This window comes from Natrix helvetica, assembly GCF_964273705.1.
Source record: "Natrix helvetica genome assembly, chromosome: 1".
NCBI classification, from domain to species: Eukaryota; Metazoa; Chordata; class Lepidosauria; order Squamata; family Natricidae; genus Natrix; species Natrix helvetica.
The window spans coordinates 93,807,812-93,832,323 of NC_138548.1; the positions used below are offsets into that span (position 1 = coordinate 93,807,812).

General features: G+C 40.0%; 2 protein-coding genes across 3 annotated transcripts in view; one reads left to right on the plus strand and one right to left on the minus strand.

The window, feature by feature from the left end:
* The window catches only part of GAS2 (growth arrest specific 2), a 136,019-nt gene extending 130,883 nt beyond the window's left edge, over window positions 1–5,136 (plus strand). For both annotated transcript variants that reach the window (XM_081937261.1, XM_081937260.1), the window contains exon 8: window positions 3,733–5,136. In XM_081937261.1, coding sequence (XP_081793387.1) covers window positions 3,733–3,951 — 219 coding nt within the window. In that variant the 3' untranslated portion in view covers window positions 3,952–5,136. The remainder of the gene's footprint in view (window positions 1–3,732) is intronic.
* A 2,586-nt stretch (window positions 5,137–7,722) lies between these two features.
* On the minus strand, window positions 7,723–16,685 carry SVIP (small VCP interacting protein). The gene is made up of 4 exons (XM_081946131.1): window positions 16,415–16,685; window positions 13,178–13,228; window positions 10,362–10,478; window positions 7,723–8,947 (listed from the first exon to the last, which is right to left on the minus strand). The coding sequence occupies exons 1-4, from the start codon at window positions 16,475–16,477 to the stop codon at window positions 8,933–8,935; spliced, it is 246 nt and encodes an 81-aa protein (XP_081802257.1). The 5' UTR covers window positions 16,478–16,685; the 3' UTR covers window positions 7,723–8,932.
* Window positions 16,686–24,512: the final 7,827 nt, after the last annotated feature.

The following is a 24,512-nucleotide window of genomic DNA, read 5'->3' on the forward strand; positions in this document are numbered from 1 at the left end:
TCCCACAGTCTTCATACGTCATTACAAGTTGGACAAGTATGTGTCGGCTGACGCGGCCTTTGGGTGCAGGGTGCTGCAACAAGTGCTTGTGCCCTAACAAACCTTTTTTTTTTTTTACAATTTCCCACCCTAGTGGACAGGCCAGTGTTTGGTACGTCACAGTCTGCCTGCTGTCTCTATGATAACAGGAAAATGTGCATTGGTCCTTACCTGATACACTCATTTTCTGGTAGAGACAGCAGCCAGCCCCACCCAGGTATGGGTCACGTGAAGGGAGGGAGAGGGAGAGGGAGAGGGAGAGGGAGAGGGAGAGAGAGAGAGAGAGAGAGAGAGAGAGAGAGAGAGAGAGAGAGAGAGAGAGAGAGAGAGAGAGAGAGAGAGAGAGAGAGATAGATAGATTTGGGTAATTGAGGGACAGTGATAACTAATTGCATATAAACTTCTTAAATTTTCAAAACAAACTAATGTCATGATTTGTGAAGTCATTTTTATCTTCAAACCATCAGGAATAGACAGCCCTCACTAAACATGTTTTCTATTACTTCTGTAGTATTTACCCAGAAGTAGAGTATAGCCCTTTCTATTGTGGAACTAGTAAATAATAAGTATGGTAATCCATTTTGAACCATTTATAATGCTAGTGTTGTTTTATTATGGAACAGGTTTTTATTCTGAGGTAATTATTTTTCTTTCAGATGTTAAATTACTATAAAACAAGGCTTTGGGTAGTTTACTTTCCTTCTCCTAAAAGCAAGACCACTTATATTTTCTGTGGATGAACTTCTTTGTTATTGACTAAGGCAGTGATGGCTAACCTTTTTGTCCTTGCGTGCTGAAAGTGTGTGTGTGCGCACGCAACAGTGTGCCCACACCCATAAAGCAATATGTGAGTGACACCCCCCATGTGCCCCGCCCCCCTGCACATGCATGCATGACCCCCCCATGTGTGTGCTTCCGGTTTGCTCGGAGGGTGGTTTTAAGTGTTCTGAAGGCTTCAGGGAATGTCCGGAGGCTTCCCTGACGCCTTCGGAGCGCTTAAAATGACCCTTGCCCGGAGGTTCATTTTAAGCGTTCTGAAGGTGTCAGGGAAGCCTCCAGACGGCCTCCTATAAAGCCTCTGGAGCCTGGGGAGGGCGAAAAAAGCATGTAAAAATGGGGGGTTGCGCGTTGTGCGTGCATGCGCACTGGGGGGATAGCATATTGCATTATGGGTGTGGCACGCCTGCACACGACCCCCCTGTGCTCCCCACCCTTGTGGCACGCGAGCCAAAAAAGGTTCGCCATCGCTGACCTATACTGTACCTGTGCATTTTGTTTTTCTTGCCTAAATGTAGAACCTTACTTTTTTCACCATTGAATTTCATTTTGTTAGATAGTGCCCAATGTTCAAGTTTGTCAAGATCCTTCTGTATCTTAAGCCTATTTCCTGGAGTGTTGGCTGTTCCTGCCAGCTTAGTATTATCTGCAAATTTGATGAGTTCCCTATTTATCTCCTCATCCAAATCATTGATGAAGATGTTGAAGAACCCTGAACCCTGGGGTGTAATCCGTCCGGTCCTGGTGATTTGAACTTGTTTAGGGTAGACAGGTGCTCACTTACCATTTTCTTCCCTATTTCAATTTGTGTTCCTAATCTGATTTTTGTGGTGTTGCTTTTGATAGGTTAGACTGTTTTATCCCTTTGTGTAAAGACAGATGCAAAAAAATGAGTTAAATAGTTCTGCTTTCTCCCTGTTACTTGTCACCTTCTAGCCACTTTCTCCCAGCAATGGACCAATTGTTTCCTTAACCTTTTTCTTGTTTTTAACATGTTGGAAGAAACTTTTTTTGTTATTTTCTACTTTTGTGGCAAGCCTTTCTTCATTGTGAGCCTTAGCTTTCCTCGCTTCATCTTTACATGCTCGGGCTATTTGCTGATATTCTGCCTTAGTTATGTCCTCCCTTTCCACTTTTTATACTTATCTTTTTTGTCTTTCAATTTGTCAGAGAGTTCTTTATGCAGCCATGCTGGTTTCTTTTGGGAGCTGTTATTTTTCTTCTTCGTTTGTATTGTGTTATACTGAGCTTTTGTAATCTCAGTTTGACTTTGTTCTACTACTTGTATTTGCATAATGTTGAATTCCAATATTGCATGGTCACTTGACCCCAGGGTTCCTGTGGCTTCAACACCTTCTACCATTTCCTCTCCATTAGTGAGAATTAAGTCTAATATGGCCGATCCCCTTGTTCCCTTCTCTACTTTTTGGGAAACAAAGTTGTCTGCTAGATTCGTTAGGAACATGTTGGATCTTCCACTTGGTGCAGAGTTTGTTTCCCAGTTGATGTTATCGTAGTTAAAATCCCCCATTACTATTGTGGTGTGCTTCCTACATACCTTAGTTAGCTGACTAGCAAAAAATTCTTCTACTTCCTCTGTTTGGTTGGATGGCCTGTAGTATAGACCTATGGCAATGTCTCCCCCCCCCAACCTTTAATATTGACCCAAATGCATTCAAGATAGTTCTAATCATTGTTGTGCTCTATTTCTGTAGAGATGTAGTCATTTCTTATATATAGTGCAATTCTACCTCCTCTTTTATTTGGTCTATTTGTTTTAAATAATTTAAATCCTTCTAGCTGTATGTTCCAATTGTGGGTTTCATCCCATCAAGTTTCTGTAATGGCAACAATATCATATCTGCCCTCATTTACTTGGGTTTCTAATTCACCCTGTTTATTCCTCATATTCTGTGCATTGGTATATAGACATTTGAGTCCATTTTGATTGACCCTGTGTTTACTGTCTACATAACCTATGTTATGCCTGACTGCCACTATTTTCTTGCCACAAATAGGTATATTCTTGCCACATCAAACAGGTATATGCATATATAAAGAGAAAGATTTAGCTTCAGTGATTCCTATAGGCTAAACTACTCCAATGTTTTGTTTATGAAATGGTCCCTGAAGATGCTTCAGAAATTGCATCTGTCCCGGAGTGCTTAAACTGTAAGTCCCTGATCATCACTATATTGCAACTGCTTCTCTGCTTGCTGATTGATCTCTAAGTCAAATGTGGATAGTCCCCAATAAAGTTGATCTGGTTTTCCAAGCTATTTAGATGACATGAACTCCCTTTAACACTCTTGGCTCATCAGTGAGCTATTTTTTTACAGGTATTTTCCACATATACATTTGACATCAACAATCCATTCCTTTTTTCCCATTATGAAGTACTATGGAACAAATTGCTATAAGAGTCAAAAGCAGGCACTGTCGTCCCATCTCATTTTTGGGCCATAGTTTAGAACAAGGGTCCCCAATCCCCAGTCTGTGGACAGGTACCAGTCTGCGGCATACCAGAAACCGGGTCGCACAAAGAAGTGAAGCACAATCCATGGGATGCAAGTAGCACACAAAAAACCCTCCCTCCATGGAACTGGTCCCTGGTGCTCAAAGGGTTGGGACCACTGGTTTAGAAGGGGTTCATAAATTATAGTTATTTCCCTAGAACCTAATAACAAGAAAGGACACAATAATCTAGATTTGGCTATCTTTGGGGATGCAATATCTCAGGGGCAAAAATCTATATTTCGGGCCACAGATTAGCCAAGAATTGGACACTAACAATGAGTTTAACAGGATTATGTATGATAGCAGGCCCTTCCACTTCTCAACAGTTGATAAATGTGAATTCTGCCCTTCAGCTGTTTTAACTTTCCTTCTTTTTCCCCATTCCTTTTGCTAATTTAGATGCTGCACAACAAACACGTAATGGTTCGTGTAGGAGGAGGATGGGAGACATTTGCAGGATACTTGCTGAAGCATGACCCCTGCCGAATGCTGCAAATATCTCGGGTGGATGGCAAAACTTCCCCCATCCAGAACAAGTCTCCAACCATCAAGGACCTGACTCCAGACAGCTACCTGGTGGTTTCTGCTCATTACAAAACCAAGAGAGAGATTAAGTGAAATTGCCTTCTCATTTCTTTGGGGGACTTGGTATATGTAGACCCACGCTATTCTTCCTGTGTAGTCAAATTAGTTGATGCTTTGAAAGGACTTCTGGACTTAACATGCAGACTGGAAATGGCAACCCATTTCATGGATTGTTGAACTGTAGAACTATTTATTTCTAGTACTGTACCTTTTCATAGCAAGTTACTCTTGGTAGGTTAATTACGAAAACCAGATTTTTTTTTTAAGACAGACATATTTTTAGCCTAATTATTACTCTATGAATGTACTCGTAGGATGATTAAAAGAATATGGATCATGTTAGAAAAGTGAAATGGGACAAATTTGATTGAAAAAGCAGTAGGTATGATTCCCAATAATTTGCCACAGCAAACTAGGAATATTCAGTTTAGTAGAGAAAGAAAACATGGGTGGGGAAGAATAATGTAATGGGAAAACCATCTGTCTTAGGCTCTGGAGAGCTAATATAGATTGAGATTATCTTGGCAAAGTTTCGGCGAGGTCTCATTCACCATCTTCAGGCGGGTGTTTGTCTATTTAGTTTCCCAGAAAGTCAGGATTCATATATATATTGTTCAAAGAAAAACAGCTCGTTTGTGAATTATATCACAAACAACTCTAACCATTGTTGTTTGTCAATCATTATTCATGGGTTAACATTTAAACATGTGAACAGCCAATTTAATTTTCTCAACAAACCAAGGCTGATCACTACATGTGCGTTTATTCCATGCTTCCAGGCTGATTCCTATATGGAAAGAAGCTAATCTATACACATTCATATTAAATGAATGAGACATTGGGAAAATACATACTTGCATCCGGCAGGGCCATATCCATAAATACTTGCTGGACCAACATGATAGCCCATCTACAAAATGAAATTAAAAAGAAATAATAGAAATCCTCTGTAAATGGGTGGCTTATTTTGTTTATTCATATTAGAAAGTAGCTGATGCTGATATATACAGTGAGTTTGTCAGTTACGTCTATCTCTGCCATCTCAAATAGTATCTATATTGCTTGAAGATCTAAAGTAGAACGACAAGCTTCATACCTGACCTATTTGGTCAATTGCCATCCGGGAAGCTGATTCACTGAAACAACAACTTTCCCTTCATTTAAAACCCAACACTAATGACACCATAAAAACACAACAAAGTTTCCCAGAAAGTCAGGATTCATAGCCCACAGCTTGAAGATGGCAGGTGTGATCCTGCCGAAACGTTGCAAAGACAATCTCAACCTTACACGGGAAAAGACCCGAATACAACAAAACCAGCATATATATATACATACATACATACATACATACATACATACATACATACACACACACACACACACACACACACACACACATATATATATATAGACTGTTGACCCTGTGGGATAGTTTATGCTTCTGAATTCCATTATATTTGGACATACTGAAAAAAAATGAAAATAATATGTGCTTTCTCTGTAGATAATGGGAAGGGGATTGCCATACACGTATCTGTGATATATGCAAATGCTGGGGTTTGGGTTATAAGTTTTGCTAATTTTCCTTGACTATACTTGATAACTTTGTGCCTTGCTAGGAAAAAAAAATCATTGTTCAATAATTATTTGAATGGTGACTGTATAAATGATGTGATCAGCTGAAATCACATGGTGTATTAGAAATAAAGATACTTTAAAAACACTTACAAGAACTCCTCCCCCCCCTAATTTTCTACATAAATGCGTGTAATGAATTTTGCAATCATTTATAAATTAAGTCTCCAAAAGTGATTGTTCTACCCATAAGAATAGCCATGTTACAACCCAATATTTTAATCACAATTGCTCCAATTTGGTTAAGATCTTGAGGAATGGATAACTCAGCACTGGCAGGAGTTACATTTCATTTTTCATTAGGCTTATTTGAAAAGTTGTTTTTGTTTGTCCAATTGGGGTGGATTTCCCAACACAAAGGATACAAAAATATTGGTTGTGGAAACTGGTCTCCCCTACAATCGAAATAACACTGCCCAGCCCAGCAACAAAACAGAAGAGGATGGTCTCACAGCTGCCCTGGCAGACCATTCGGAACCAATCAGATTGCTAACCTCAACTATGTTTATCTTAAGCTGCTTCCTCTATGCGTGATTCCATGTCCATGTGGAATGTTGGCATACCGCAGAAAACACCACTTTTATATTGGAGCAATGGGTGGAAGCAGCTCATCAGGCGGAAATTCAACCTGGAAATAAAGTGGAATTTCCCGACGGTAAGAACAATTAATCAATGCAATAGCTTGCATCCTGAAACTGTGGGTGCTCCATTGCTGGAGGTTTTCGAGAGAAGATTGGACAACATCATGAGAATGTGCCCACAAGAAATGATTAAGTGGGTTATCTGTCACTTCTGGTTTGCTCGGAGGGTAGTTTTAAGCGTTCCGAAGGCTTCAGGGACATTCCGGAGGTTTCCCTGACATCTTCGGAGCGCTTAAAACCACCCTCCGAGCAAACCGCTTTGCTCAGAGGGTGGTTTTAAGCGTTCTGAAGGCTTCAGGGACCGTCCGGAGGCAAGCACGCTGGCCAGCTGACAGGGCAGCGCCTCGCGTGCCCTGACAAATGGCTCCGCGTGCCACCTGTGGCACGCGTGCCATAGGTTCGCCATCACTGGTATATGTAAAGCCAGATGCCTTACCACATTTTAGAGCAGAAGTAGAGAATTATTTCTAGGACAAGAGGCTGCAATTCAACTTTGCCAACTGGGGAAAAGGACCAAAGGAGACTTGACAATATTATCTCATAATTGAGCTTTGATTTCACATACACCTTACACCACTTGTTTTTTTTAAACAAAAAAATTATGCAAACAACATTAGTCCTTTCACTTTAATCATGGCTTGCACCATTTTCCAGAGGGATTTTATGCATAATAAAAACAATCTAGATGATTCAGAAATAATTGTTATTGGTAGATAGGCACTGCATTAACAAAAGCAGTGAAAGAGAGTGGTACAAATGCCCATTTATCATCAGGCTTTAATAGATTGTACTTTATTAATGCAACATTATAATGCACAAAGATCAGAGGGCACCAAGTGGTTGATTAGCTCAACTAAAGGAAAATGGTACTGTTAATAAATGAACAAGGTTATAATAACCCAGTAAGTGGAAACAAAGTGAAAAATTTAAAGTAGAACTATTATTTTATAGGAATCTAAAGAACCTCAGAAATAAATAGGAAAAGGTGCATTCTAGCATGATTATTAACGTATCATCTGCTTGCAAATCTTTAAACCTGACACATCAATACTTAGTTCTCCCCTGCAGCTGCCACATGATGCAGGGAAATGGGGAGGCTGCTTTAAAGAGATGCAAACAGTTAAAGACACTCAAAGCGCCTTTTGGAATTTTAATCCAAAACAGTGCAATAATTGAACATCTTAAACTATTTTATTGCAACGAAAGTATGAATTCCAGAATTCCAATTAATTTTTTAAAAACATTTAATACTGGATTTATGTGTACAAATGAAAAAGAAAGTGTAAACTGTGAAATATGAAGATTTCAAGATTTTTTTAAAAAAAGAACCGACTGTAATAGATTAGAAAACAACATATTTTACCGAGGTTAATAGAATATGGTTAAGCAATCTGTTTAAGCTACATTGATTTATATCACATTTTAAATGGGAAATTTAATTTATTATTAGCCAAATTCTTGTCAAATAATCATTATTTTTTCATACATGTCTAGGATGGAAACGGTAAAAATCAGAAAAAAATAATTCATTTGCACATTTTATTCTCTCGGACATATACCATACATATATACAACACTTGTCATTACTTTTAAATATATTTCTGAAGCATTTTCTTTTCAAAAAAACAATATTTATAATACTGGGAATAAGTAAGAAGCAACTATCTTTATTTCTGATACAAAGCAAGATAAACTGCACCTTCATTTCTTTCATAAAAATCGATACTACTCCTTGCTTAAAATTCAAGATGTGTGAACATTTCCTATATTAGTTTAGAAGTTCAACAAATGTACTGTTTCTTTACGCATCACTTCCAGATAAGCTGCAAAGGATCATATGGGAGAATCAGAACTTAATATGTTTATATTTACTCCAGTATGTTAATATGAATGCCGTTATAAACATATTTTTACACTGGATGTATCTGCAGAATAATGTCCTCGAACCAGTTTTTGAGAATTAAAAAAGTAATTTTTATAAAGAAATTTAATCATAAAAAAGTAGAATCATGTAGCTGTTCTTTCACGAGTTTTTCTCCCAAACTTCATACCCAAGTGACTTATATTCTTTCACTTGTCATTTTTTAAAAAATAAGAATCTAGTATTTTGGCCTGTATTTTTGTAAACCCTGCAGATAGGCATAACGTGTGTAAAAACTAAGACACAAGAATAGGAATTTTTCACCTCATGGCAATGTAGCAGTTAAATGTGTAACCAGCAGAAGGCACTAAAGCTTTGATTCTGACGTTCTTACTCTTAAAACAAGCCTGTTGGTTTCAGTCATTTAATCCGGTGTGAGGGATTCAAGGATTGTGGACTGGATTGAATTGAATCATACAAGTATAACATGGGACAAGATGGAAACATGTTTAACAAGGTGCACTTTCGGAAAACAGAATTGTTCCCCATCACCACAAAAGCATGAAAACGGCATCTGTTTACATAAGTAACTCCCATAATTCACCCCTCCAGTACATTTAGACATGCAATGTTACACAATAAGGCAACACAAACAGGAAGTGATCGGTTTGGGACATCTTTGCTGGGTATTGTGAAGTGTTCATCCTTAGTGCACGTATGTCAGCTACCCTGCTACAATGGCAAAATACTGCTGCATCTTCAGAGGCATCCAGCAAAAGCCAAACAATTAACAAGTTTAATTCATCTGCAGCAACTGGCAAGTTATTAGCAGGACAAAGCTTCACCCTTCTTCATTCTGAAGCAGCTCAGTATTTTATCCAACCTGCCACTAAAAGCAAAAACACAGAAATGAATTCCCATCCCACTTTTCCAGGCTACTTTTAGATTATGAAAAATCTTCCTTAAATATAGTATTTTGAAAAAAAAAAAAAACAAGTAGTAATGATACTTGTTTTCTAATGCATTTGAGTTTTATTGTATTCCAAACAACAATTCTGGACCACGAGTTTATGTAAAGGAAGCAAATGCATTTTAAGATACAAGGAAAAGTTGTTGTGCAAGAGAGGTAAAAATGTATGCAGCAATTACAATGACCACATTTAAAATAAAGACTGTGTGAATCCATCGCTTATATCCTGAGATTAGTCTACCAATTTCAGCTTTAAATGGAATTCTGAAGATGGGAGCACTTCAGAACTGCCCCGACAGGCTCACACTGAATGCCGATGAAAATTCTCAGTCATCAGGTAGAATTGTCTGGAAGCTGAGCCATGGCAAATAGACTTCTTTTTTTTTTTGGGAGGGGGGGGTTGGGGGTTGAAATGTCTGTTAGTCTGAAGAAGCGACTTGGATAAGCAGCAAAATGTTTCAAATCAAAAAAGGAGCTGCCATGACTCAACTTCCAGACATCTCTACTTCGAGACTCTATCTCAAATCTATACAGAAGCAAGCAATGATCTTGACAAGATAATTGATCAAACCATCATATGCTGTAAACATGGGACCAAATGTGCGAACACAGCTTAGGGGATCTGTCTAAGCCTGTGATGGCGAATCGATGGCACCCGTGCCAGAGGTGGCATGCAGAGCCGTCTCTCCGGGCATGCCAGCCATCACCCATTGATCTTCTGGGTACCAGCATGCACAAGCTGGGAGCGCTGGAAACCGGAAGAGTAGCTCCCTGGCATGTATGCATCTTCCGGGAATCTGAACTTCCGGGTTTCAGCATGTGCATGTGTGCCGGCCAGATGGTCTTCACACGTGTACCAGAAGACCAGGTGACCAGTGTACATGCACACTCCGGAAACTCAGACTCCTGGCACACGCAGGCGTGCAGGGAAACTGCTTTTTGGTTTCCGGCACTCCCGTGCATGCGCACCAAGGAGCTGCTCTTCCGGTTTCAGGTGCTCCCACCTGCATGAAGACCAGCTTGCCGCGCTTCCATCTTGGCACGGTGCTAAAAAGGTTCGCCAACACTGATCTAAGCAATTGCAATTGTCTGGCCAAAATGCTGAAGTCATTTATCCTAAAGTTTCAATACACAGTGAAACACTCAAAAGAGACATAAGAGTGACTGATATCAAGCCAGGTACATTGATACGTTTTATGAGATACTGGGGGGGGGGGGGGAATCAGAAGAAAGAGCCTTCACACCCTGTCTACACTGGCAATGTAAGAAACAATAAACTGGAAGATCCTGGCCGTTGATCTTATCCATCCAAATTTGATTCTTCACTTCTTACCCTTAGATTGCCTTTTTCTGGTTCATGACTTCCAGATTCAAGACGTTTCTCCACTTCTTCTTGTTTTCGTTTTTTTTGTTCCACAGAAGAGGGATTCTTAATACCACGCGATGCAGCCTTTGGAAAAGAAACAGCAGGGGACATTACATTACATCCCATTTTTATATCAGCAAAATAAATTTAGTTCTCTAATCTGTATTCCATATAGAACTCCAATAAATCTGTATTAAATTTACATAACCTTACCAGGGCTGGCCTCCGGCTGCTGCCACTAGCGGTTTGCTCAGGGACGTGCCATGCACGTTCGTGCGCTTAATGCACAGTACTAAAAAAATGTGCATGCACAGAAGTAAAAAAACAAGATGGCGGCGCCTATGGTGCTGCCGATAGAACCGGTTTGGGAGCATGGCAGGCTGAGTTACTACGTACTTGTCCGAACCGGTAGGAACCCACCTCTGAACCTTACTTAGAAGAGTGATAACATATGACTGTAAAAGCATGGGTTTCAACAACAACAACAAAAATGCTACAGGAAAACATTTTGGGGAAGCATTTGGACAAGTTTTATTCTCCCTCCCCCCCATAAATGAGGAGGGTCAGGAAGCATATTTTGAAGCCTCCTTGAGAAGCAATTCTCTAGGGTTTTTTCTCCCCCAATAGATGGCTGTTTATTATTTTTATTTACTTATGAAATGTATGTGGCATCCATTTCACTGATAAGAAAATTCTTATCAAATATGGGTGAGAAAATATGATATATATATATCTATATATATATATATATATATATTTGTTTTCGTAGATTTTCACGGGTGTAGGTATGCTGGTTTTGTTGTATTCGGGTCTTTTCCCGTGTAAGGTATATATAAGGTATTTATATATATATAAAATGTTTTCTGAGGTTTTCGCGGGTGTTTGTATGTACGTCTTTGGTTGTTCGGGTTTTCTCCCGCGTAGAATTGGAAGTATCTTCACGACGTTTCGATGAAGTCTCATTCATCATCTTCAGGCTGCTGCTTCCGGCTTGGTGCTTCCGGCTTGGTGCTTCCAAGAGAGAGAAAACCCGAACAACCAAAGACATATATATATATATATATCGTCAGTCCATCAATCAGTCACAACTGTGTTACGCATGCTATTTCTATTTCTAATGCAGATGTTAAAAAGAAGCAACTTGACTGGAATTTGACACCTGTTAAAAAGCAAAGGCAAAACTTCTCATTCCACTGAAGAATTGGAAACAAACAACACCCATTGCACTTCCATGTTAAAAAAGAAAAACTGAAATAACTGCAGTTATTTCTTTCTATAGAACCTATTCAAATCTATTCTATCTCCCTATTCAAACTTAGCATAGAACAGAGGATATCTACATTTTCTTTGCCCTACCTAAATCTACAATGCGTGCAAAAGACTAGCTAGTTTTTACCCTTACTTTGGGGGATAATCCCCATTTCTCACTCATTTTTTAAGTTAACTACAGACTCAGCCATGGTAGTTCTCTGGGGAAAAAACTACCCTAAAATACATTAAATTCACAAAAGGGGCAGGAAACCCCGTGCAGAAATTAAAATTTTTAAAGGAAGGGGGCTTTTCCCCTCCAAATGTGTCAGGAAATACTTGAAAAAGCTGTCTTAACTTGTATTTATTTTTTTCCCTGTTGCTCTTCCTGATCTGATGCCAAAACTAAATATGTGGTTTAAAACTTGTGATTTTATTATTTTACAGGTTCTCTCCTTTGCTGATTTTTGTAATAATGGTGATGGCAGGGAGGGATTTGCCCCAGAACAATGTATAGGTGTTGAGAGCATCAAATGGGAGGCCTCCCACCATGAAGAAATAGATTGGTTCAAGCAAAGAGTCAATTTATAGGTATTATCTTTTTGGTCAACCTTCAAATACTAGGGCAAAGTTTGGGAAGTGTGTTTGAAAGAACACCAATCTATCAGGAATCCTGAACTTTGGCATTTTTGCTTTGTTTAAGTCAGTGATGCCTGCACATTTAATCTTGAGATTCTTAGCCCAACTCTTCTCCATATGCATTGGAATAATAAATGTGAGCGACTTCTGTTACTTCTTCTAGTGTTTCTTCAAGGACATCATTGATATTTGGATTGTTTCAGACATAAGAGCCTGTTAATCTGCAGGTCTTTCTCTATAAATTATTGTGAACAGCTCCCCTAACACCATTGCAAATATTATCTCGTTGCTTCTTATTACACATATCCATGATCTTACTACTTCTCATTAAGCACGGAGTACTTTTTTTTTTGAAGGGACGCGGTGACTCAGTGGCTAAGACGCTAATATTGTCGATCAGAAAGGTCGGCAGTTCGGTGGTTCAAATCCCTAGTGCCACGTAACAGAGTGAGCTACCGTTATGTGTCCCAGCTTCTGCCAATCTAGCAGTTTGAAAGCACATAAAAATGCAAATAGAAAAATAGGAACCCCCTTTGGTGGGAAGGTAACAGCGTTCCGTGACCCTTCGGCGTTTCATCATGCTGGCCACATGATCACGGAAACGTATTCGGAGCACTGGTTCTTCGGCTTTGAAACAGAGATGAGCACTGCCCCCTAGAGTCGGGAAGGACTAGCACATATGTGCAAAGGGAACCTTTACCTTTTTGTTTGGAAAGTTAGTTGTAGTGCTGAGTTTCAGTATAACCTAAGACAAACCCCCATTGCCAATAGTATAATAATGGCCAGTTTGCACATTCTTAAGAGATGCTTTTTCGAGGAAAGATCTTTCTATTGTTCACATTCATTATAGGAGAAGGTTTTATTTTAATCTATTGCTGTTCCAAATATCCAATTACCTCCATTTGTCTTTTTTCTGCTGCTTCTGCAAGTTGCTGCCTTCTAATTTCCTGAAGAAAACATATAACCATAGTTACAAAGGTATTTCATATCACCTATGCAGAGGTAACAGGCAGGGTTTTCAAAAGGGTTTTCCAAATATATTACCACCTTTCAAAATCCTAGAAATGAGCATTCATTTTTTTTAAATGCCAATTCTGCTCACATTATTTAATGTTGACAAAGAGAACTGCCAGAGAGAAATCCTTCGTCACCGTAAGGAGCCATGTACTTCCACCGCTGGGGTTCTCTCATCCACATAAAACCAAGCAGTAACATTTCACAGGTCATTAAACTACGCATATGAAAGACTAAACGGTGCTTCCAGCTGAATAAGTGGAAAACCCCTTTTTGTTAGCTACTTTTATCTTGAGTTCGTTATATCTGATTTGGGACAATCAAAATTCCAGCCAACAGTCAGACGTCAAATAAATCAGTTTGTCTCATTTTCAATTTAAGTATATACCAGTGTGAATTAAATTTGCGTAGAAAAAAAAACAAGTTTTTTTCTGGTAGTTTTATTTTATTTTATTTATTTATTAAATTTAAATGATGGTCATCCCACGGTTACAATTATTTTGGGTGGTTTCCAATATGGATCCTGCAAGAATATTTTATCAGCTACATTACCATCTTAATGTGGTCATTCTTGGTAATAGGGTGGAATTTCAGTGACTTTCCTTGCTAACTTTTGTGTATTGTACATTTAGAAGAATAATGTGGAAGGAGATTATAAGCATGTTTGGTTGAAGAAACCTTCACTTTATCATGGGAAAAAAGATTTTAGGATCCCCTTGAGATATTACCAGAATGCCTCTGGCCCCCAAATAGGTCCCATAAACTTTCTTAGAAAATTCAAATGATGAGTGGCTACAACTCCATATTGTGGAACTGTGCCTGCTTGTCACAACAAAGAGGGTTAATGCACAACATTTTGTAGCAAGGGCAGATAAAAGAGGATCACAAATTGCTTTTTAGAAAATTAATCCTTATATCAGTGAATATATTCATTTATTTATAATTTCAACTTCTACAGCTGATCTCTTATATACAATTCTAGGTGGCTATCAATGATTAAAAACAATAACATAAACAATATATAGGGATGGCTACGTCAGAGTGGGTAGGGTAGAAGGCAAACAATTGTCAACAAACAACTGAATAGTGGCTCACACACTGTCCTGGCTCACCACTGTGGAAAAAGTGGAGACTTTAGGACGCTGCTAAAGTCAGACAGGGTCAAAATTTTGCAAACTTTGGGGTAAATGGAGGGGTGGGCTTCAAAAATTGCAACAACAGGTTCGCTGCCCCATTGCTGGGTGGGTGTGGCCATGGCCTAGTTGCCCTCCTTCATCATGGTGGAGGGGGGTGGTTTTCACCCTCCCCAGACTCCGGAGGCTTTCCTTGGACTTCTGGAAAGGCTTCCCTGCTTCCCCCAGGCCCGTTTCGGGACTTCCGGAACCTCCGGTAGGCCCGTTTATCCCCCCTCCCTGAGCCTCCATGTGGACCCTGCACTTACCTGGCATGATGAACAGGCCACGTGGAGACTCCTGGCCTAATTCCAGCTTTCCCACCTCAGCTTTATTTTTAAATTTTAATGATTGGTTTTATGGTCTAAGTTTTTAATTTTTATAAATTCGTACAGGGGCTATTTAATCTAATTTTAGCTATGTGTACTATTGTTTGTATGGTTTTTTAAATTTATACCTGTACACCGCCCCGAGTCCCTTCGGGGAGAGGGGGCGGTCTAGAAATCTAATTAAAATAAATAAATAAAAATAAAACTCCTGGGAGGGATGGTGGGCGGAGCCAGCCAGGGGCAGCATTTGGGGGTTCACCAAACTGGACACAATCCTAGCTAGAGGATCATCCGAATCGGTGCAAACCCCTATCAGCCCACCCCTGTGTAAATGCTATTCCAGACGGCAGAGGCAGAAAAAAAAAGATGTGATCTGAAGCATACTAACCCAGTTGTAATTTTTCAGATGGGCAGAGATAACTTCAGGCAGAAAAATCTTTCTGCAAATATTCTGGCTCCGTGCTACGAAGGGCTTTAAATTAGTAGGGTCCTATCACAGTTCTTTTCTGAATAGGCTGAATACCAAGCCCACAGCATGTTCTCCAACACATGTGACTCCCAATCCCTAAAATTTTGGACTTTGTTTATTAAAGGAAAACGAGTTACTTGACTCTTCTGAAATAAGGAAGTTATTGTGTGAGAACCTTTCAGTAAGCCTTGAAGTGAGCCACAGCGTTGCATTAACCCACATTAACTTGAACTCACACGACTATCTGGCATCTCCTCAGTTTTTCAATCAAACCTCCAATGCTATGCACACCAACTTTGCAATAAAACCCAATCATAGAAAACGAAGGACTTGCTTTTGCTTGCAGCTAAGATTTTATTAACTCTCCATCAGTCGGTACACACACCAGAATATTCTCATGCCACCCCAAACACTCCATAGAGTGTCATTCCTATCCAGATCACTTCCTTTATAAAGAGGTCGGAAGCTATACGTGCAACCAAGCAATTATTTGAGATTCCCGGGAATAAATCAAATGTTTTGAAAACAAACGAGCTTTTTTCCCAGCAGGGCTTACGCATCCTACGTTTTATTCTCCCTTTGGCATTTTTTGAAAGATGGCACTGTCATTGTTATTTTTTATTTTTTTTGTGCTTATGTAGCACAGGCACTGCAATGTTGGACCTTTGGATACACACTGATCGAGCTCGTCCAGTGCACAAAGGCAAGATAAGTAAATAATAAAACAGACACACGCTCTTACCTGTGAAAAGAATAATTGATCCTGAACTAAGCAGTTAAATTTGGACCACAAAACACATAGTGGTTGTTGTTGTTTTTTTAATATTACAAGGCGGAACCTGGGAGTAAGTAAACTCAACAGGGCTCGGTTTTGGAAAAACCCCGGGCTTTGCTCGTACTTCAAAGCTGTTGTATTTTTAATACGTAATCTAATAATTAATAAACAAAGAGGGTGGGGGGACAAGCTCGGCTAAGGTTTAAGGGCATTTTAGAGATGCTGTATAAAGGAGGATTAAAAAAAAAATATTGGAATTTTTCGGAAAGACGGACGCTGAACGACACCTGGGATTGCCCAGAAAAGCCAAACGGGAGGAGAAACCCCCAGCCGCCACGGAGCGAGTTTCGGCAACCCGATGTCGCCCCACTTACTGGGTCCGGCGTCTCCACCACTTGGTCGGCGGCTCCCCCCAGGCAGGGCAGGCACAGCCCCATTCCGACCTGCCTGCAACACTCCGCCGGCCAGAGTCCAAGCTGGAACCCCGCCCCGCCGTCCTTTGACCAGCGGGCCTCCTCCCAAGCTACCCGCCGCCAGGCTGCCTTCCTGTGCGAACCACGGACGGCGCCACCTGCCGCTCCGGAGCCGGAGGGAAGAGGGGAAGAGGCTGGCACGGCCGTGGGAGAGAGCAGAGTCCCGTCTGCGTGGGATTCGGCGAGCAGGAGAGAACGAGGGAGAGTAAAACTAGCAGAAGTTTCACAACTTCTGCCGCCGCGGCGTTAGCAATCAGCCCTGCGGTTGCCTGGCCGTTTGTATTGGTTATTTCTCAGGCCGCAGCAAATGCATCTCTTTAGCAGAGGCGGCAGGGCGGTGCTGCGAGGTTCTCGGGGCGCTGAGTGCAACCGTTACCCAGACGTAAACCTAACTGGAGCCAGTAAGACTTCTTCCTTCTGATTGGGTTGAGTCGTTAAGCTGGTGTGGGTTTCCTCTGGACCCTTTGCTGGCGCTGCCCTCATTGCCTGATTGATTTAATATGGGACCAAGACTGTATTACTATTATTCTTCTCTTCCTTACTAGTATCTATCTCTTCCAACTTATTACTATAACCATGCTGCTTGTTATCTTTCAACATATTGTTTTTATTTGTTTCCTAGGACGATTTGATAGCTTATTAGTAACCTTGACTGTCACTAAGTGTTGTATCTTTTTATTCTTGATGAATGTATTTTTATTCTCCTTATGTACACTGAGAGCATTTGCACCAAAGACAAATTCCTTGTGTGTCCAATCACACTTGGCCAATAAAGAATTCTATTCTATTCTATTCTATTCTATTCTATTCTATTCTATTCTATTCTATTCTATTCTATTCTATTCAGTTTATTTGTGGAATCCCTGATACCACTTCCCAGTAAGAAAGATAGTCACCAGTCCCTCTTCCGAACGGGAGGTGGCAAATTCTGGCAGCTGCTGAGATGCTCACCTTTTGATCTATGGAGACCTATATTCCGGGTGTATCTTGGCTACTTTATCAAGAATTCTTTCGCATCAGAGTCATGATTTGCAAGACAGTAGTGTGAAGATGATAAGATAATGTGACTTTATTGTCATTTTTTTAATTGCAAGCACATGCCCACATTAAAAATGAAATTCTGTTGCCTGCTCTCAAGAGAAAGAGTATATCTACCCTTCCTGCTAAAAGAATGGGTGGCATCTGTGATCAGGGGAACCTTTTCATTAATTCATCTGGTGTTTCAATGGCACCCTTTCCTGGGAGTCATGCTTACTGTCACTCATGCACTAGTCATTTCTGTATTGGATGGCTTCAATGTGCTCTAGATCAATATCATCTAGAATTCCGTCTGGGAGATGCAACTTCCAGAATGTAGCAATACGTACAATTTTGGGTGATTCACAGTTTGCCCATGTTAACACTGTGGTTTTCATGAGTGTTGCTGTCCCCCATTTGCTCCTGGGTACAATCAAGGTGCTTGTTATCATCTATAATATCCTATCTGACACAAGATTAGGCTATTAGTAGAACCCCCTCTTTATGAGGATATATTCCTATTCCAGTAGGTCAGATAGAGCACGCTCCAGATCTCTTCCTATGTAGCTGATCCAGCCCATTGCAGTAGCATCCCGGCTAAAATCTGAGGGTGGGGAGAGGAGTCCTACCCTTTCAACCTCCCTGAAGTCAGTGAAGACTTGATTCTTCTCTCACCATTGGACTAAAATGAAGTTGAGTCAAGGAATCAACCATTTGGTGATTTGGTGCCTGGTGGTGGTCTGGCCCGTGATTCCAATGAATATGACTAATTACATAGATAATGCCGCCCCTTGGCTAGGAGCCTAGAAAATTATCTTCAAGAACCCAAGATTAAACTGACAGAATGCTTTCTCAACGGCTCGTATAATGGAGTGTTGTTTCCTGCAAAGATTCCCCTCCCGTCGCTCCACCTATAAACTGTTGGAAGGGGCCACACCCTTAGCTGTCCTTACTTCCTTCTATGACGTCTTCTCCACAGCTGTTCTTTTCTCCTATCAATTCTACGCATACGCACTTCAGGGACAACCTTCCTCTGTTCCTCCTCACTGCTCCCTGGCTCAGATGCCACCTGGTGGCCAACAGGCCTCTCTAGTTCCTGCTCTGACTCCAAACACCCTCCAGAGTCTTCCTCATCCTCCAGAGCAGTCCCATAATGGTCTGAGCTGTCAGAGTCCACCAACAGCTCAGCCGGCCGCTGCTGGGCCACAACAGGTGGGAAGAGTATAATCTGGATATAGTCTGTTTTTATTGGTTGCTGGGAGTTACTTGATCATTCTATCACAGGATTGGTGAACCTTTTCGGCACCGAGTGCATGCGCACACCGGGCGGCTCGTCTTCTGGTTTCTGGCGAGCACATGCGCACCATCCACTTGGTATTCTAGTTTCTAGAGCAGCTGGCTGGTGTGCATGCGTGCACCGGAAACCAGAAAAGCAGCCACCTGGTGCGCGCATCCACTCGGTGCCGAAAAGGTTCACCAACCCTGGTTTAGGCAGTGCTCCGGCGCTCCTGTGCATGTGAAGACCAGGTGGCCTGAGTGCTGGAATCCGGAAGAGAAACGGGCGATGGCTCGTGTGCTAGGAGAGATGGCTCTGTGCGCCACTTCCGGCATGCGTGCCATAGGTTCACCATCACGGCTCTATCAAATTACCATATACATTCTATTAATAAACAAACAAATAAATGCAGGGTGGGAAAGAGTTTCTACAGAGACTTAGATTGAAAGTTTGGTCCTTGCTCAGAACAGGCAAGCTTTTTAAAGTGGGAAGGCTTTATAATTAAAATTGTTCTATTTGCAAAGATTTGTATGGAGATTTCCCTTTATTTATTTTATTAAATGTGTAGCAGGCTTTTCTGGGTATAGAAACACCCAAGGCATCTTAGAATTAATTTTTTTTAATTAATTAAAAATTAATTTTTTTAAAAAAAATAGATTGGCATAAAAGCTATTACAATTTAAGTCGGATAATAGTTTAAAGTTTGACACAAGAAATGTGGGTTTTGCCAAAAAAAAACCAACAACAACAACCAGGAGCCATAGACCAGCATAGAACATTCCTTGCCACTTATTGAAAGACAAAATGTGGAAGCTTTTAGGCTATTCTTATAATTTAAGCAAATTACATCTTCTCAATGAAAAAGCCCACAAATACTTTTTGCTAGTTTGAAATTGACATCGTATGAATGGACAAAAGCTTAATAAGGTCTTTCAGTTGCTAGTAGAAAGTAGTAGTAATAACAGTTGGGTTTTAAGGTTTCTTTCATCTTTAAATTATTACTTGTATTGATGCAGAAATAATAATGTGCTGATGTGATGTGCAGATAAGTGAAAAACTGTCGAAAAGTGGTCCATATGTAAAAAAGTGGTCTGAAAGGGATTAGTATGTCCTCTTGAGTTAATGGCACAGGAATGCCACCTGTCTCCAAGAATTCGACTTGATAAACAATATATCTCCCTGTTCGGTTTTTTTATTTAAGATAATAATAATTGCTTGAACAGAAAAATGGCTGAGCGCCTTAATGCTTTATTCAATTACCTTCATGATGAGTATGAAAAGATCGCTTTCCCCTTGATGTGCTTTTAAATTTTAATTTGAGTGGTTTTAGAGCAAACTGGAAGTGAGAGACTGCCTCCGTAGAAATAGTAAGCAATCAGTGCTGACAGGTTAAGAACTGATATATGCCTTTAATATCCACTTCAGGGTGAGAATATTTCAATTTAGTTTCAAAGTGATCTTTAATAAATCATGTAGTGCTTTGTCAAGTCAAACCTATTTTGAAAGCTAAAGTTTAGGGAACTGAAAAATATTGCAGCAGATGTGACACACAATCTGAAGTGTTAATAAAAGGATAGTTAATGAAGCAAACAGAATGTTCAAATTATTATCCATTTCATCATGATAACTCCAATGTCCATGCCTGGAATCCATATGCAAGTATTGTATATAAAATTACTGTATAATATAGCAACTTTATCCATTTTTTCTCATGTTGTACAGGTAGTCCTTCACTTATAACCACAACTGAGCCCAACATTTCTGTTAAGCAAAACAGTTAAGTGAGCTTTTCCCCATTTTATGACCATGCAGGCAACAAGGCTTCAGCGGGGTGAAAACGCAGCCCCTTTCTTTGCTTTCCCATTCAGCAGCAAGGCTTCAGCAGGTTCTGAAGAGTTCTGAGCTACCCTTATTTTGCTTCAAAGTTCTTTATTTGAAATTTAAATTTTTTTTCCTGAAATTTCCCTCTTAAAATGAAGGTGCGTGTTATACGCCTGTGCGTGTTATACGCCAATAAATACGGTACATACATAAATATTAATATAGTGAGTATTTGTACATGGGAAGAGCAATTGCCCATACACATTGCTCAATCTTCAAGTAACAGATGTATTTGAAGCATTGCTTGTGTTTTGTAAAAAAAAAAAAAATCTGTACAGTGTCCCATGTGCATTGTGATTATCCCTTTTCCCTTAAAATAAGACCTCCCCAGATAATAAGCTCAATCAAGCTTTTGAGTTTATGCACCAAAATAAACCCTCCCCTGAAGATAAGCCCTCCCTGAAAATATTGCAACACAGCAGCAGCCATGAGGTGACCACACTAGCTGCCTCCTGTACCTCAAAAATAATAAGACCTCCCCGAAAATAAGGCCAAGCGCTTATTTCGGGGGTCAAAAGAAAATAAGACCCTGTCTTATTTTCGGGAAAATGGTAGCAACTTCAGAAACTGCTAGTCCCAATGTTGCTTTTCAGAATCTTAGACCCAATCAGCAGACTAAAATATTAACACCACAACAGCAAATCATTATAAGTATTATATGTAATAAAATTAAATGTAAATATAATCAATAACATAAATTCAGTATCATTTTTTTTTAAAAAAACTTCTCTTTTCCTAATTATTTTAAACTAATGTTTTAAGGACCACTCAAAGTATGCAGAAATAAATATATTTAATGTAGTAGTGTTTTTCTCCAGATATGCTGGTTGGCTAATTGAAGCTTTGACAAAGCTGTAGTGCATAGTATCCTTGCTGGTGCCATGATGTGTTGCTAATTACTTTGCGCTCTGTGACAGGTACTGAAGTCAAACATACCACAGTGTCCTCTACACCTCCTTAGCTCCGGTGATATATTGAATAGAGCAATAGTCGCATTAACAGATCCCCACTTTCCATCCCTCTGGGATTTCTGCTTATATCCACTTTCTAAAAAGCAGAACCTACGTTGCTTAAGTACGTATTCTATACATGGCTGCAAGAGCTTTTCTATTATGCTACTTTGTAGGTTTTTGTTTGGCTCACCGTGATGTGTGAACACACCCCAAGAAGGACGCCAAAGCTCCTTTGGGCAACAAAATTGTGTTAGATTTATGTGCAACTGAAATTATATGATCTTGTGCTTTAAAAAGGTAGTCAGGGTGAAAAATAGTGGCTTTATTTCTCTTTTATGTTTACTGGGGTAAGTGGGTATGTTTTAATTTACATTTCTGGATCAATTTTTACAGAAAGGGATTTAAAGGAATGTAAGCTTTGGACAGTGTGCTTTTTGTATCCTTTTGTCTTTGTTCTAAAAGCTGAGCCAGCATTTAAATTCAATTACAGGCTGATTCATCGAGAGGACCAATAACTTGTCCGGCATAGGGAAATGCAGCCACATTTTCCTGAAGAGTTGAAAAAAAAGAAAAGGTGCCTGTTATCAAACGTATAAGGAACAAAGTGGAGTAAATAAGGGTGGGGGCATCCATAGGCATATTTGAAACCTAAAATACGTGCAGAGAATCTCATTTCTGTTCTTTATAAGTTATAAGTAATTCTATTAGTGCCACTGTTGGGCAAGAAAAATCTCATGATGTATGGTAGCTACTTAATGGTTGGCTTTGGACTTGCAAAAGTGTTTTTCTGCTTCTTCAGGTTCAATAAATCAATTTTAGAAATCCCAGGATAATGGTTAAGAGATAGCCAAGTTGGACTGATTGCAGGAGATTTTATTGATGGAAAAATTACCCTTTGACCTAAGAATCACACTAACCCATTATCTTCCATTTCTGCATGATGGCCTCAAAATAAGACAGATTTCCCTCCCTCCCTCCCTCTCTTTCTGAATAAAAATTCATTTCATTATTGTATTCATTGCTTTTTCATGGTTCTTGCTCACCATTCATCCCATAGCTCTCTCTTGTAGTGGGGAACTTTGATATATAATACTAAGAACAAGAATATTCCTTCTGCTTTTCCCTCTTGCATTTCCCTCTGCATTCATTTATTAAAAAGCAAGTAATACATCTTTTCCAAAATTTCTTTGAGACAGGTCCGCATATTACGAAGGGGCATCCAAAAGGTGAACATTCAACCGAAAGGCTGATCAAGTGATTCTTTTCTTAACTTGTTTCAAATAAAATATATGGTGTCTTTTGGATTGTGCGGTGCTTCAGGTATGGGTTTAAATATATATATATATAAGACCAAAGTTCACTTAGGACCTTGAGAAAAGATGCAGCTTTAAAGATGCTGCTTTAAAGAATTGGAGACAGATACTACATTTGTGTCTCCACGGAGTATGTTTCTGAATCAAATCCCAGGGCTACAAAAGCTGTCCTCCTTAGCCTCAACCATAAAACAGTGACAAAGTAGCTGCAAACATAACAGTACCTTTTAAAGCAGTGCCCCCCAGCCTTTTGGGCACCAGGGATTGGTCTGTAAAGAGAGGCTTTTCCAGAGGGGCTGTGGTTTTGTGTGCTGCCTGCGTCCTGTGGATGGGGCTTTGCTTGTTTGCATGGACCAGTTTTTGGCATGTCATGGCCCATTGCTAGTCTACGGACCAGGAGTTGCTTTAGAGAGTTTAGCCAATTCTGCCTTTCCATATCGTCACATATGATGAATAAGTACACATTTAATGAGTACATTAACATTTAATCTCTTAAGGTTAAGTAATCTTGGCTCCTCAGCTAAATGGGAAAATGAGAAATGACCAGTTTCTTACAAATAGTAATGTGTATATGTGTGTGTGTGTGTGTGTGTGTGTGTGTGTGTGTGTGTGTGTATTTTATGATGGTAAATGGTCAATATTGTTCATCACACTTACTTATTCTGTGTGATGAGACTGGTGAAAAGTAAGTTGAGTAATCAAGAAGTTATTCTAAACCATTAAAAGATCTGATAAAAGTCAGGGAAGGTTAGATCAATTAAACATGGTGTAACCTTATTGAAATAGATTGGTGCCTAATAACCAAGCACATTATAAAACATATAATGCAAAGTATAAAATGTGATTAGCAAAATAACATTCGGTATACAGTCAAAACAAAACTGGTGTTTAACACAAGCATGTTGCAGTGAATTAAGCTGTATAAGTTCAAAGCTAAATAATAAGGGCACAGTGGCAAAACAATATCTTCAAACATTTTAAAGAAGTATCAGAATGGGGACCAATTTTATCTCCATAGGAATTATGTACATAGGCAGGAAGCCACCACAGAAGGGCCCTTCTTCTTGGACCCATTAGATGTATCTCCTTATTAAAAAGGTAAAGGTTCCCCTCACACATATGTGCTAGTCGTTTCCAATTCTAGGGGTGGTGCTCTAGGGGTGGTGCTCACCTCTCTGTTTCAAAGCCGAAGAGCCTGCACTGTCCAAAGATGTCTCCCTGGTCATGTGGCCGGCATGACTGAATGCTGCAGGTGCATGGAATACTTACCTTCCCACCAAAGGTGGTTCCTATTTTTCTACTTGCATTTTTATGTGCTTTCAAACTGCTAGGTTGGCAGGAGCTGGGATAAGTAACGGGAGCTCACTCCGTTACCTGGCACTAGGGATTCAAACTGCCGAACTGCCAACCTTTCTGATCGACAAGCTCAGTGTCTTAGCTACTGAGCCACCGTGTCCCCTACCTCCTTAATAGAGAGGACCTATAACATATCTTGCCTCCCTGCACCCTGTGGATCAGGGTAGATGTTAATGGGAAAAGGTAGTTCTTCAAATACATGG

Bases quoted from the DNA above. Each gene is read 5' to 3' on its own strand.
- SVIP (XM_081946131.1), bottom strand. From the start codon at position 16,477: ATGGGGCTGTGCCTGCCCTGCCTGGGGGGAGCCGCCGACCAAGTGGTG. The intron at 13,229-16,414 runs GTAAGTGGGGCG...TGTTTTCTTCAG, and splicing joins TGGTGGAGACGCCGGACCCA to GAAATTAGAAGGCAGCAACT. The intron at 10,479-13,177 runs GTAATTGGATAT...TCTTTTCCAAAG, and splicing joins CAGAAAAAAGACAAATGGAG to GCTGCATCGCGTGGTATTAA.